At 47.8% G+C, this 14,101-nt stretch overlaps 1 protein-coding gene across 1 annotated transcript in view; it reads left to right on the top strand.

Annotated features, from left to right (window-relative positions):
* Window positions 1–14,101, top strand: part of IGDCC4 (immunoglobulin superfamily DCC subclass member 4) — a 95,631-nt gene that overhangs the window by 38,292 nt on the left and 43,238 nt on the right. Inside the window, exons 3-4 of the mRNA XM_054077966.1 lie at window positions 3,784–3,925; window positions 7,910–8,043. Of these exons, the coding sequence (XP_053933941.1) occupies window positions 3,784–3,925; window positions 7,910–8,043 (276 nt within the window). The remainder of the gene's footprint in view (window positions 1–3,783; window positions 3,926–7,909; window positions 8,044–14,101) is intronic.

Here is a 14,101-nt window from a genome sequence, read left to right as displayed (position 1 = left end):
GCTTGACTCCAGCTGGGTTTAACATGTCAGCAGGGAGGGAGCTGTGTGCACTATTCCTGAAGGCGCAGAGCTTGATGCTTGGGCTTGTTGTTGAGGGCAATTTGCTGTAATGCTCTTCACCTTCTCACCTATGGTGGATAATTTTTACTGGGTGGCCCTATTAAGGTGTTCAGGGTAATCAGTGCAACAGGGCTGGGAGGGATTTTGTAGCTCGAGGTGGCTAAACTAAACCTTAGCTAAGGAGTTGAAAATAATGTCAAGTATACATCTGTCATCTTTGTTTCTATCTTCAAGAATCATCTTTTCTTACCTTCCTAAATGAAGACCTCTCACTTTGCAGCACTTCTGCAGTGGTCCCTTCCATCAGAATGTGTTTCTCAGAAGAGAACAGCCCTTCCAAAGGATCCTGGTGGTCCTAGGGCGAGCAGTGCGTCAGAGCCTGTCTTGTGCTGGCTGTGACCCACACACATATCTGTGCAGAGGATCGGAGTAGCAGGACTGGCTTTCCCGTCCTCTCCTTCCACAGCAGGCATACCTTTCTCTGGCAGATTCTCTTCTTTCCTCCCAGTTCCAGGTGTTTGCAGCATTGCAGCACAGCCCTGAGCCTAGGCTGGGCTGCGCTGTAGGTGCTGGATGTGTTTTGCCTCCTTTCTTCCACCCTGGTACCCCTTGGGATGAAAGAGGAGGAACACAAAGGATGACAGCATGCTGTGGTCTTGGCCCCAAACGGATACAGAGGATTCTTGTGGAGTGGCAGAGAGCCTGGCCAGCGAGCCTGCCTCTGCCTGGGCCCCACTGGTGCTGAGATCCAGAGTTCTTCTTTGGTCCTGTATCAAAGAAACCTTTTCACTGTTCTTAACCTGGTTTTGTGTTGCTCTCCATGCACAAAAGATCCCTGTTCCTGTTTACTGTTCATATTTACTCTCCTTTCCTTCACTCGGGAGGCTGCAGGCTGCTTCTGCCAGAGCTCATGGAGACAATTTTTTCAGCCTATCCTCAGCAATTCCAACTATCCCTCTCCTGATCCTACAGAAGGAAGATGGCTGAGCTGATCAGTCTCTGCATCCCACCACAAGAGTTATCAAAAGAAAGCACTGATAGGCAAAACAAGGTTTGCTCTGCATTGCCAGGGTTGAACCTTCAGCACCCGCTGAGCACTCAGCCTTAGCTGGCTGGGAGCTGTGACTTTCCTTGGGAAGCTGGACTGTTCCTGCATGCTGCTCAGAGCAGGAGGGACACCGCACGCCCTAATCAGGGTCGCGGTTTAGTCACGCTCCTCCACATCCTAATGAGAAATCTGTCACGGGTGCATTTCTTGGCTCTTTGTTATTGAAGAGCCGTTGCAGAGCCCAGCACAGCAAGCAGATGGGGCTGGGTGGAGGTGAAAGGCAGGATCCGGTTCTCAGCGGGGAATTTCAGTCTTGTAGACATAGGTCTGGCAGGTGATGAGAAGGAATGGCCAGCACCCCTTGCTTTGGGACAGGTTATTGTCTGAGTGACCCTGGGGAGCCCAGGGAGCACTGTCACCTTTGGTACCCCTTTGTGCTTCATGCCAGAATGTGCAGAGGGAAGCCTGTTTCGCTGAACATCCTGCATCTCTTACTAAACTCCACAAAATACATGTGCATGCAGCCATGAGGGAGAACAGAGAGAGTGGGGAACTCCGCACTGGGATTTACAGAGCCTTTTCACCGCTGTTGATGACAGTGGTGTTGCTCTTCATTGATACCATGTGCTACTGAGGTTCTCAGGTCTAAAGCTGCTGTAAACAGAACAGAAGACAGACGGGTGACCGGATAGGAAGTAGAGGGGACAGAGATGCCTACAGGTTTCATCTTTTTAGAAGGATTCTTGCCTCTCATCATAACATTTCTGGGTACATGACTCTTCAAAGCCTACCAAAATATTCTTATTTACACTTGTAGGATGAAAAGAAAAGAATAGAGAAGAATACTAAGGATATCTGTTGCCACGAGAAGATTGTTTGATGATGCTGTCCTGAACATGCGCTGGTATTTGATGGATTTTTTCTTTTAAACCCTTAGGTTCAGCAAGTTGTATTAACATGAGCTTAAAAGATCTCACAATCCATAGAAATTGCACTGGGTTAAAGTGGTCTAGAGTGTCTGTTTGAACCTCCTGAAGCAGTTGGCTGAATTGGAGCCTTACATATTAATATCTTTTTCACATTTTTTCCAGGAAAACATTTTTCATTGCCGTTCGTATTGAATTGAAAAACTAGACTTGGCAGACAGCTGGTGGGAGAATTCAGTCTGTGGCTGCTGCAGAGAGCAATGAGTTGCTTTAAACATGTGATAACTATTTAAATGAAAGAAAAACACTATTGACAGCTGAGAATACGCTGAGGTTATAATGGGTCACATAAAAGCATTTAATTTTCAAAACTGTACATACTTTCTCAAGCTAACACTGCAATAAAGTGTGAGTGTGTATGCATGTATGTTTGTGTGCAATGCAAAGACAGCTTCAGTTTGGAGTCCTATAAAATCCAAAGCAATGATGGATGTTCTTGGGAAGCGGTGGTGGGACAAGCACATAATTGTGTTGGAGGACCAGAAGGTCAGTTGGGTTCTTTATAAGCACAGCGCTGTGCTTGGCCCAGCAGTGAAGCCTATTTTCTGGCTGAAATTTGTTTATTGTGCCACATTCTGGATTTCTGGCACTCGTGTTGTAGCTTTGCTGGATGAATTTGTATGGCAGGGTGGGTTTAACGGCAAAGGGAGTTTAACAGAGACTTATTGAAAGCAGAAGCCAGTTCTTCTGTTGGAGAAGAATACAAGCTTTCTGCCCCCATCAAGGAGCCTACATGCATATTCAAAACTCCACAGTGTGACTGAGACGCATTCGAGTTGTGCTGTTGATAGGACAGATGCTGGTGGCCGCAGGGGAGGATTTCAGCTCTGCTGAAGTCAGCGGGGTTTTGCTCTGTGTGTGGAAAGGGAGGAAGATGAGGTGGCTGTGTATGGGTTACAGGAAGGGTGCAGTGCAAGAGTATTTACAAATGATAGTGCTTTGTCTCCAAAGCTAGTTCAGGCTCTGTAATATAGAAAGAAGCATAAAGACCGGGATGAACCTTGGAGAGCAAACAAGTGTCCTGGCATGTGTGAAATCCGTCTCCCTCCTCTTAGCAAGGTAACTGTGTCTGTGTTCTCTTGGCTGCATCTCATCTGCTTGAGCAGGATGAAGCTTGTTGCTGTAGGCAAAGCCAATCACTATGGAGAGGGAGGATCGTAACTCTTAGGGTCTCTCACCCCGGTCTTCAGCACTGCCGGCCTCTGGGCAGTTGTTTTGTGTAAGTAACTTGACATCTGGCTTTGTTCTTCCTCATGCCTTGTTTTAATTTCCTGTGGCTGCAGGAGTGCCACAAGGCAGGGGAAAACTTGTCTCTCTAGGTTGTGCCATTTCCCCTCTTGTTTTTCTCACTCTGCGTCTTTCCCAAATGGAGCAAACAAACACTTTCCCAGGTGAACAAACAAAAAAGTGATTTAGGGAGGCAATGGCTGAAACCAGGTAATGGCCTGTCTTTGCGCTCACACTGTTGCCTTAAAGGAGAAAATGAGGCAAGAAACAAATTTGCACATAACTTTTCTGTTCCTGTTTTAGGACTTCTGAGGGTCTGGAGGGCATGGGAAAGTGAGGAATTACATTGCAGGCTGTCTTTAGGAAAGAAAAGCCTTCCTTTTAACTCGTGCATCATAACAGATTGCAATTCACATCAGAAACACTGAGTTATTAACTTCACTTCCCTTCTTCTTTCCCCAGCCTTATCACACTTTTTCCAACAGCCAGAGTCGCAGACAGTGGAAAAAAATGGCATGGCCCGGTTTGAGTGTCGGATTGAAGGACTGCCCTCCCCTGTCATCACGTGGGAGAAGGACGATGAAGCTGTTCCAGCAGAACCCAGGTGATTCCTGATTGCTTTCCTGGGTTAAGTTGCAAGAAAGCAACTCAAAATCTGACCGTTTACAATGTGGAAATCCTTCATAAAGAGGTAGAATGAAGAGAGAGATGATAGAAACACCTAAATAAAATTAACCTTCCCCTAAATAGCGTCCAACCCACCACCACCAAGAACGAAAAAGAGCCAAACCGTTTTTTATTACTGATCTGGTGTTTTGGAACCTTTGCTGTGATAGCCCAAGTCCTCAGAGCTCATGATTCTTCTGGAGTACTGTGTGTGCTCAGTAACCTAGGTGGTCTTTCCATTTGTTTTATTCTTATGTCATCTAGTGAAAGACCCTGGATTTTCTTTTTTGGAGGATGGAGAGCTAAGAATCCTGCAGCATGATACCTTTTCCTTAATGACAGTCAGGTACAGGCACAAGAAGAGGATAAACCATTAGTCAGCTGTTATTTGGTCTGTAGACCTTGCTCCTGCAGGCGATCCGTGACTGTGTTGTCCTTCAGTTCCTAAAAACTCATTTTCTGTTCTGCAGAAGGAGCTGTTTCCCTCTCAGGGATGTTAAGGCAGGAGGAGAGGAAGGAAAAAGGGGTGGGGTAAGGTTTGGAATGATTTTGCTGCAATGATTATGTCTGTAAGAATAACTGCTTATATCCTTGAGTCTGAAGTGTAGCATCTAAAGGTTTATAGGAGGCTGTTGCTTTGTAATGAGAAGAAAATTAATTAATTAATTAAGAAAGAAAGGAAGAAAGAAAGAAAGAAAGAAGGAAGGAAAGAAAGAGAAAAAGCCAAAAAAGAAAGGATTGCAGAGGGAAGCACGGCATAGATAGGGCAATGGCTTTTTAATGAGACAGCTCGATGGATGTTGTGAAATTACTTGCTTGGAGATTGCTTTCAACACGAGCAGCCTGAAAATTGTTTTCCTTGTAAAAGCCAGACTGTAATCTCTGGCTGCAGATCTTGCTTTTAAAATCATGTTTTAGCTAATATGCTTTTTCAGAAGGATTTGCTTGTATGTTGTTGTCTAGTTGTTGTTGTTGGATTTAATATAACCGGCTTTCGAAGGAATTAAGTGAATTCCAGGAAACGTTGGCTGCCAACCAGAGCTCTCTGTTATTCTTACCCCATCATGTCTAAGGACCAGATCTCAGGCCGGCCTCTGATTACTGTGGGCTCCCTCCTGTGCACACATCTGATGAGCCTCTGAGAATGCAATCATTTGGATAGGTAGGCGTCGGGATGATGATTTCATATTCCAGAATAGCATGGTTAGGTACGCGTACAAAATCAGGCTCTGGGGCTGCAGGTACAACCCTTGAGATAATGCTACTACATCAGTGTTTATGGTGTTTTTTAAGGGGGATATAATGATCATGGCAAACGGACATTGCTTTTTATTTGTATTTTCTTTTTTTACCTCTTTCTTGTGTTGATCTTGCCTTTGGGCACTCTTAACCCTCTGCTCTTGGGTGCAGCTTCTAGCATGGTGCCACCTTGAAGGCGCTGAAGGCTGAGCTTAAAAAATACTTAGGCAACCCAAATGGTAGGGAAATGTTATAGATGTTTTCAGAATACCTTTCCTGCTCTGCAGAGGTTCAGGACAAAACTGAATGTTCATATATGAGTGAGGCACAAGTAATTTAGCAGCTCTGGCTCTTAAGTACTTTTTAAAACCATGATCTTAAATCTGCAGCAGCTGCTGAGAGGTGGCTTGTGGGATTTCTCTAGATCGCAGTCACTTTGGGGTGTGTGCTACATCTCTTGGCGTAAGCTCTTCTCAGTTTCAGGTGCTGGCTGGGTTTTGCACCAGGCTCTAGAGCCATGCACTCCAACAGATCCGTGTCCTTCCTGTGCTGTCCTTCCAGTATACAGAAATCCTGCCTTTCTTCCCTCCTTGCTTCCCTGGGAGAGCAGTGCTCACCTCTGTTGTGCTTTCCCAGTGGGATTACTGCATTAAGTTGCTCTCTCTACAGCTGGCCTCGCTGAAGGGACCATCTTGAGCGACGTGCTGATCGAGTCTTTCCTCTCCGCCTTGCCTCCAGCTCCTGCTCTCTTTAGAAAAACAGTGGCTTCTTTTCTACCCCCAGGAGAAGCTGAGTGTGTGGGCTGAGCATGACTGTGGACATGGTCCTGAGCATCCTGCTCTAGCTGACCCTGCTCTGAGGGGGGAAGGACCGTGGACAGTTTTCAGAAGTCCTTCCCAGCCTCAGGGAATCATTGATCCATAATTGCAGCGTCTTTTTGTGGCTGGGAGATGCCTTGCCTAGTGTTTGAAATATGTTGATATTAATTACAGACTCAAATAGCAGATGCACGACAAAAATAAATATTACCACAGTGGGAGGCTTTCCCTCTGCAGAGCTGAGAGGATGCAAATATTTGTCTGCTTTCTCCTGAGTCCTGATGGAGTTTGCTGATGAGGGCTTTCCGAGTACCACCTCCTCTGAGGTCTCTGGAACTTGATCCTCAGAAAAGCGTCTTTGTAAGTAGTGGGAGCATGGCTTTAGAGATGTGGGACTGTTGCCGTTGTGTACACGGGAAGCTTCAGCAGGTCTGTGTCCATGAACCAGGCTGTAGGATTGTGCCAGTAGACGGTGTGGTCACTGGAAGAGCTCTGTCAGCTCTTCTGTTTCTTAATCAGCTGTGAAGAGGACTGGGAGTGATGAGCTCAGATTGCAGCAGCTGAGGTCCAGGACAGACACTAGACTCGCAGCAGGGGTGTTTGTCTCTGGAACAGGCTGCTGAGGACAGGGGAGGTATTTGCGTTACTGGAGATTTAGGATAAGTGTTTGAAGGAGCAGGTGTGTGGTTGGTGACCATGGCTTGAATACAGGATGGGGAATCTCTTAAGGTCCTCTTGGTTCAATGACCCTTGTTCATGGTACTCCAGCTGTCTCAGCACCTGGAGAACCACAGTTTTACTTGTTGGGTTTACTTATTGGGGTCTTTGTGGATGAAAGGACTGTCATTCATGGCTATAACTTGTCTTTGTGCTCTTCCCGTGGAATAGCTGCTATCCCTCCCCTTAGCAATTGCCTTTGAATGTGTCCTCTTCATAATGAAGACTGATAACCCAGAGCTGCCTGTCAAAGCTCAGCAGCTCTGTTTATAGAGGCTTGCAATTAAAAATGGATCTCATATATAATTAAAAAGGATCACGTAGGCTTTACGCCTTGCATTCAAGAATAAAGAGGCTGCCATCTAGGAATCCAGGCAGAAAATGGAGATGCTGACAGCCAGCTCCTACTTTTATGCTAATTGCTAATCATCTGCTTTGTTCAGTATAATGCAGCAAGGATTGTGTTCATGTTGTGAGCCGTGTAGCCATTTCACTCCATGGAATTGCTGCCCACTAGCACCCCATGGGCAAATGATGGGGATACCAAGTGTCCAGCTGTAAGTTTGTCAGCTCCTGATAGCCAGAAACTCCTGGAAGAACAAAAGCAATCAACACAGCCCAGGAATGGTGCAGCTTCAGGGAGCTGGACCGTGAAGGTGTAGCTGTGTATCAGTTGGTCCCTTCATGTGCTTGAGCTGCAGCAGGAAAAAGATGATGTTTAGTCTTCTTAGCATTGTATATTTTCTCTGGCTACCAAACCTTTGTGAAAAGCAAGTGGTGAAACCAGCTAAGTGTGTGTGAAGGCACTTGTGCACTTGGAGTTGTCATCAATCTCTACATAGAAATATACCTGTGTGTATGTAGTTCTATGCTACACAACTGGTTAGTATCAGCAAAGCCTTGTTGGTCTCCCAAAAGCAGCTACTGTGTTGTGAAGACTCTGGGGCAGCAGACAGATCTGTACCTGCTGCTTTTTAAGAACCACCGATTGGGTTGCTCAACAGTTTCTCTGTCCAGTTTGGCTGTGGCTACCAGGACCTGCACACGATCTATTGGCAGGAGAAGAAGAAGGGATAAAAAGGGCTTTGAGTTGATGGATAGCTCGGGTAAGGCATAGCCTGTCTCACACTCTCCTTTTGGCCACTCAGGTTTATAACGCTTCCAAATGGTGTCCTCCAAATTGTGGATGTGCAGGAAAGTGATGCTGGGGCTTACCACTGCGTGGCAACCAACGCCGCCCGAAAACGCTACAGCAATGATGCAGTCCTCAGTGTCCTAAAAGGTAAGGTGTGGGTGCGAGCGTGTTCGGCGGGGCACACGTCTGCCAGTCTGTTGTGTGTGATAGCAAGCCGAGATGAAATACTAGTGAGCATCTCTCTTGCTGGTGTGGCTTTGCTCATGGCAGGTTTGGCCCCAAAATGCAGGCAGGGCAGTTTGATAATGATTTCTCTGGCTTTATAAGCAGGGTAAGCGGCTGGGTTGGGAGGTACTGCTGCCTGGGATTCACAGCTGGTTGCTCTGTCTAACCCCAGGACTAGGCAGCCAACAATAATAGTGGTTTTTTTCTTTCTGTGCCCAGGGATTTTCTTTTGCAGGTGAATTGTAACAGCAAGTGGATTTTAACATTCTCAGACTCCTTTGTACTCTGGGGATCTTAGAGAGGGTCAGGCATCCTGCTTGCACCTTGGGCAAGTGCAGCGTTGTTGTGGTCTTGCCTCCAGTGGCCTGGGATGGCAAGATGAATAGAGACTGACACAGACGGAGGAAAAGGCTTGCCCAGGCTAGGGTAAGAAACAGTCAGAGGCTGGAGTAGTTGGCAGGGTTGTGTCTATCCTGGGATGCATAGCAGTGTCCAGAGGAGGTTAGGCAAAATGACTTCTTACTTGCGTTCTATGTCCATGTTGCTGGCTCCTTGCCGAGCTGTTGGGTAGGCTCCAGAGATCTTTTTGTGGTGTTTGGGAACAGCCTCAACTGAGGTTTCATCTGGTGACACAGACCACTGGAGAAAGGTTTTGGGTGTGCACTATTCTTCGCCTCCCTATCTGGGCCTCAGTCTCTTAAGTGCATTTTTCTCTGTAAACCAAGAGCGCAGTGGGCAAGTCTGGACATGAGAATGTAGCTGGGAGAGTAAGTGCAGTGGGGGTCTCCAGACTCCAGCATCCTTCCTAGCATGCCTGGCTGCCTCCCCAGTATGGTATAATCCCTGTACTGCAAGTGGACAAACTCATGAGGGCTGGGATTCTGGCTGAGCTGTCCCTTCTCTCGGGACAGTGTCCCCCTGCCACGTCTGCCTCCTGTTCATGCTGACCCCAGTGTATTTTGTAGGCAGCTTTAACCTTGAAAGCTCTGAAATCCTTCCCAGCCCCTTTTGTCTTTGTTTAGGATTGCGTTGCTTGGCATTCTGCTACCAATGTATTTTCACAGAGATGACTTTGCTGTTCATCCATCAGCAGGGAGTGTAATTAACTGTGGAGCCTGAGAATACACCTCTGATCAATGGATTGTGTCGTGGAGGTAATCTGTGTGGAATCTGCAGAGAATTCGTGAGTGGTTGAATGCTCTGTATCTAATTGCCAGCCCCTGCCAGATCCGCTGTGTGCTTAATGAAGCACAGAGGCGAGGGGAGTGCTTGCTTTGGGCAGTTCCACACTCCAGAGACAGCTCCCGTGTTGGGTCTGGTTCGCTATTGATAAGTAATATTGATCAAACTACAAAGGTGAATATGCTGTCCTTGGCATCATAACTTGCTCTGCATAATTGTATCTTGTAACTCTGCAATGTTTAATCTGCTTTGCAAATGGAGGCAATGGAAGAGGTTAAATGGGAAACGTTCCTTCTGGAGCACCAGCAGGCCGGAGCAGATTTCTGCCTGGAGTTCTCACCCAAATCTCGCTTCTGCAGCACCACACCACCCGCTGGCTGCAAAAACAAATATGCGAGGTTGAGTTTTTCACCAGATTGAGCTGACAGTGATGAAAAACATGCCTGTTAAATCTCTGGGTTTTTTTCTAATTGGGGAGGAGTATCTCTGAGACAGATGGGAAACTACAGTGACCTGTGCAGGCTGCAAACTCCTCCACGAGTGACTGGCATGATATTGATCCTTTTTTGTTTCGATACTTCACCATCAGAGGCACGTTTTTGGATGCCTGGACTTGAGGAGTCTTTCCTCCCTGTTCAGAAGAAGCTGATACTAGTTGGAGGGAACTGATCTGGCAAAAATCCTTTGCTGGTAGTAAAAAATAAAACCAAACTAAACCAAAAGAAACAAAAAATCTCAAGGGGTTAAACCTAACCCAACAAAAGAACAATAACCTGAAATACAGCTGTTTACTGTTGCTTATTGGGAAATTTCAGGGACCAAACTCCTACGTGTGTGCAGGCAGGAGCACCTAAACTACTTCTTCCCTCTCTGCTGATGGCTGGCGAGTCATTTGTGCTGAGGTCAGGTGGGATTTCACTCCCGCTGCACTGGAAAGGGTTTATGCAGTGGGACCTGGTGTCTCCTCACCGGCTGTGCCTGCAGCTTTGGTGCCTCAGTGACAGCACCGGGCAGAGTGGTGTGGTGGTGACTGAGTCTGTGTGTTCGTGATGGATTTTTTATAAAGCAATCACTACCACTGGCACTGGGTTCCCAGCCCTCAGGCCTGGGAACATCTCATGTTTATGCCTCTTCCCTTGCCAGACAGCACTGGATTTGAGCAGGCTGTGCAGAGCCAGAGAATCCGTTTCTCTATAGCTCTTCTGCCCAATTGTCCTTTTCCTCCCAGCTCTCCCCCTTGTTCCCAATATGATGGCTGGGAATTATTCCACCTTCTTTATTAAAGACCTTCTTCTTTCCATGGCCTAAGCTCCCCAAAAGTGTCATTTCCCTTGGTGCTGGGATTTCCCTGTCACACAGGTAAGGCTGTGTTGCGTGTTTGTGGCTGAACACGTGCTGGCCTTACCCGGGCAGGACAGAGCAGCATGCACGGAGATGCTGTAAGTGCTGCAGATGTTTTGGCTGTGCAGACTTCATGGTGCAAATTTCCAGACGTTCCCCAGGGAAGCAGCGTTTTGAGCTGGAAGGGAGGAGAGCAGACGGAGAGTGGGATACAGTCACAGAGCCCTGAAACAAAGCCTGCTGTTGAAATAGGGATAACTTGGATTTTTGCCTTGGGTCTCCACTGCTCCCCGGTGGATGAAGCGCCAAACACATCCGACAGCTCCGGCCCTTCACCCCTCACCTGGACAGATGATGAATGAACACTGCAGCCCTGCTGCGCGCTGTGCCAAAAAGGGCATTGGGGGCTGGCTGCAGGATGCTTTTCCGAGGCACTCCATCTATGTATGCTGCCTTCACTTGGGATCAGGTCTCAATGGGGCTGCGTCTTGTTTCTTGAGCTTCTTTTTCTGGAAACAGGCTATGGAGCTCTACTCTGAACTCACATATGAATAGTTAATTCACTGTCATGCTCCCAGGTTCTTGACATGCACAAGAAAGTGCTTCATAAAGCACCCAATTTCACTTTCCTGCATTTCATCTTATAATTTTTAGTTGCACAGCACTGAAGGTCTTGAAAAAAATTCCCTTTCCTCCTTGGTTTTTAATCCCTTTGGTGTGTTTAGGCAGTGTGGTGTCCCCAAAGTGACCTACAGAAAGTTAAAGACATTAGTGATTTTATAATATAAGAGTTTTGTCTGGGCTGGGAGAAGTACAAGAGATGAAAACAAGACCATCCATTTTGTGATCCCGACCCCACAGCTCCTTCCTGTGGATTCAGTGTTTGTATCTTTTCATAATTCCTACTTACAGGATGGTCATTGCAGAGAGTCAACAAAGCATGGGCCTGGGAGCCAGGAGTCTCGGGTTCTCCTTTCCTCCCTGCTGTCAGGCTGCAGAGGAGGATTGGTTCCTTAACATTTTAATTTCTGCCTCTGGAAATAGGGATAAGGTAACAGGCTTGGAGTTGTCCCCTTAGAAGCGATGGGTTGGTCTGGAGAGCGATTATGGGCATTTGGTGCTGGAGATCTGTCTGCTCAGGTGAGCTGGGCATCGATGTGCCCTTGCAGAGAAACACGTAGATATGTACCTGGTTGTGGCTGTTTTTCTTCCTTGTGCCTTCTGCACGCTATTCCTGATGTCTGCAGAGCAGTCGTGGTGGCTGTCACACGTCACTCTGGTGTGTTGGTGAAGCCTTTGCCTCAGACCAGGCTGGCAGGAATCAGAATGTGCAGCAGCCTTCCCCCAGCACCAATAAGCCATCTCCACAGTGACAGCTGGGTGCTGGTCTCGCAGTTGTGCTCCACGTGGTCCCGTGCTGCAGTAGATGCAGGAATGGAGAGAATAGGTCAGGGCAGTGGGTGTAGGTACAGCGAGGCTGAGCTCTGGGCTGAGCATGCTGCTGAAGAGGCTTCCAGCAGATGAACACATCCCCCGTGAGCTGGGATTTAGTACTGTGTTATTAGAGATGACACTGCGAGATTGCCGTTGGCAGAACATCATTTACGTTGACAGTTGTAGCAGCTTGCTGCAGCAGTGTCCCAGGAAATGTATTCTTCAGCCAAATATTTGTATGAAATATGATAACAGGGACAGAGCTTGGAGGCAGCTGAAACACCTTCACATTTTGAGTTCATTGGTGTTTTTATTGCAGTGGCTTGCAGATAGTAAGGGAGAGCCTGGCTCCGGCTGCTGGGACCTGGATGCTTCCTGCTCCAAAGGGTTGTATGAGAATACAGCTATGGAATGGGATGAGAGGGAAGGTGGTGATGAAGTGAGCAGCACTCGCAGTTGGCCACCACCTCGGAGAAACAGACGTGCTGTTACCACAAGTGGATTTGCAGTCCCTGCATGTGTGAATGACGTGCTGGATGCTGGGTTGGCTCTCAGCCTGAGTCCTGACGACACGTGCTGTGCTCCCCTCACAGCTTTGAACATGGGTGCTGTGCAATCTAGGGACAGGGCAGTTTGGATTTGAGTCATTGCTGCTGTATTCCGACCTCCCTGACTGCAGCTAGGCATCGATCCCATTGGGTGTGCTGCCTTTGACAGTGGAGGGCAGCATTAACCAGAGTGGGGTGATGGTTCCACCTGGTCATGGGTGGTTTTCTGGTGGTGGGAACCCATGTGGCAGAGGCAGCAGAGTCCTGCAGTGCTGGAGGAGAGAGCTATCCACAGCTGTGTTTGTGGGCACGGCAGACTGCCTAAGGAAGGCTAGAGGGTCATGGAAATGCATAGAGAGAGAAAACATGAGGTGGAATAAGGCAGCAGTATTTTTACTGTGTTGTTGCTTTAATCAGCAAGTGATGCTTCACCTCTGGAGGGAGAGGTATCCCAGTGCCAGCTTGCAATTGCTGGGTCCCCATTCCTTGTGCCTCTTTTGCTGGGCACACACCTCTGTTAGTTTTCCCCCTCTTCTTTTAGCATCCTGATTTTCTTTACCAGTTAAGCAGGGGGCTGCTTTTCACTTGGCATCCCAGAAGCTCAGCCTTGAAGGCTCTGTTCATGTGTGTTCCGAAGCTCTAGTTTCCTAGGCGGCAGGTATTGGAAGCTGTTTGCATAATGCGTCTGCTGGGTTGTGAAAAATGCTCAGGATCCTCCTCTGTGGCAGAGGAAGCTGAGTGAGCCACGGTACGTGTGAATTCAGAGCATAGCGAGATCAAGGAGGAGATACCAAACGTTTCTAGCTTAATAAATAGATCTTTAAAGCTAGGAGTGACCTTCTGCCGTATGTGAGCTGTAAAGTTTCACTCCATCTCCCTTTTACTGAGCCGAGCAATGCTAGTGATTTCAAGCACGCATGGAGCAGGATTGAGACCACAGATTTTTGGTGAAACTTGTGAAGGGTGGGTGCAGACATGTGTCAGGCACCCACCCAAACACACAGCTTGCTCCTTGGCTGGAGTTCGTGCGGGGCCAGCATGCATCACACCACTCGCATCGCCAAGGGAAAGCTGCTCGCAGCTCAAGTGTCAGCAGCCTGTTCCCGGGAGCCGAAGGGGGAGTTTCAGCTCAGCTGTCTGTGAAGTTTGGTGGGGCTATGATATGCCACGCTCCTGACAGCTCTAGCAGCCTGCGGTGACAGAGGGTTTGATACAAAATTCAGAGCCCTCACCTCCCATTAAGGAGAACAGCTAAGCCTGGGGTTGGCACCGAAGTGAGTGGCAACAGAGGTGTCAAGGATAATAGAGCGGAACAAGGGATGTACAGCTGGGAATAGGTGAGCTGTTTCCAGGTCCTGTGGGGAAGCTGATCTTTTCCACGCACAGCTATGCGCGATGTTTGGAGCTGTCAGGTATGGGCAGTCTCCTATGTTACAGGCAGCTCTGCCTCTGACTCCTGAAGACCAGGGATGGTG

Source organism: Cuculus canorus, chromosome 12 (assembly GCF_017976375.1).
Source record: "Cuculus canorus isolate bCucCan1 chromosome 12, bCucCan1.pri, whole genome shotgun sequence".
Taxonomy (NCBI): Eukaryota; Metazoa; Chordata; class Aves; order Cuculiformes; family Cuculidae; genus Cuculus; species Cuculus canorus.
This window is presented reverse-complemented; position numbering and strand designations above follow the sequence as displayed.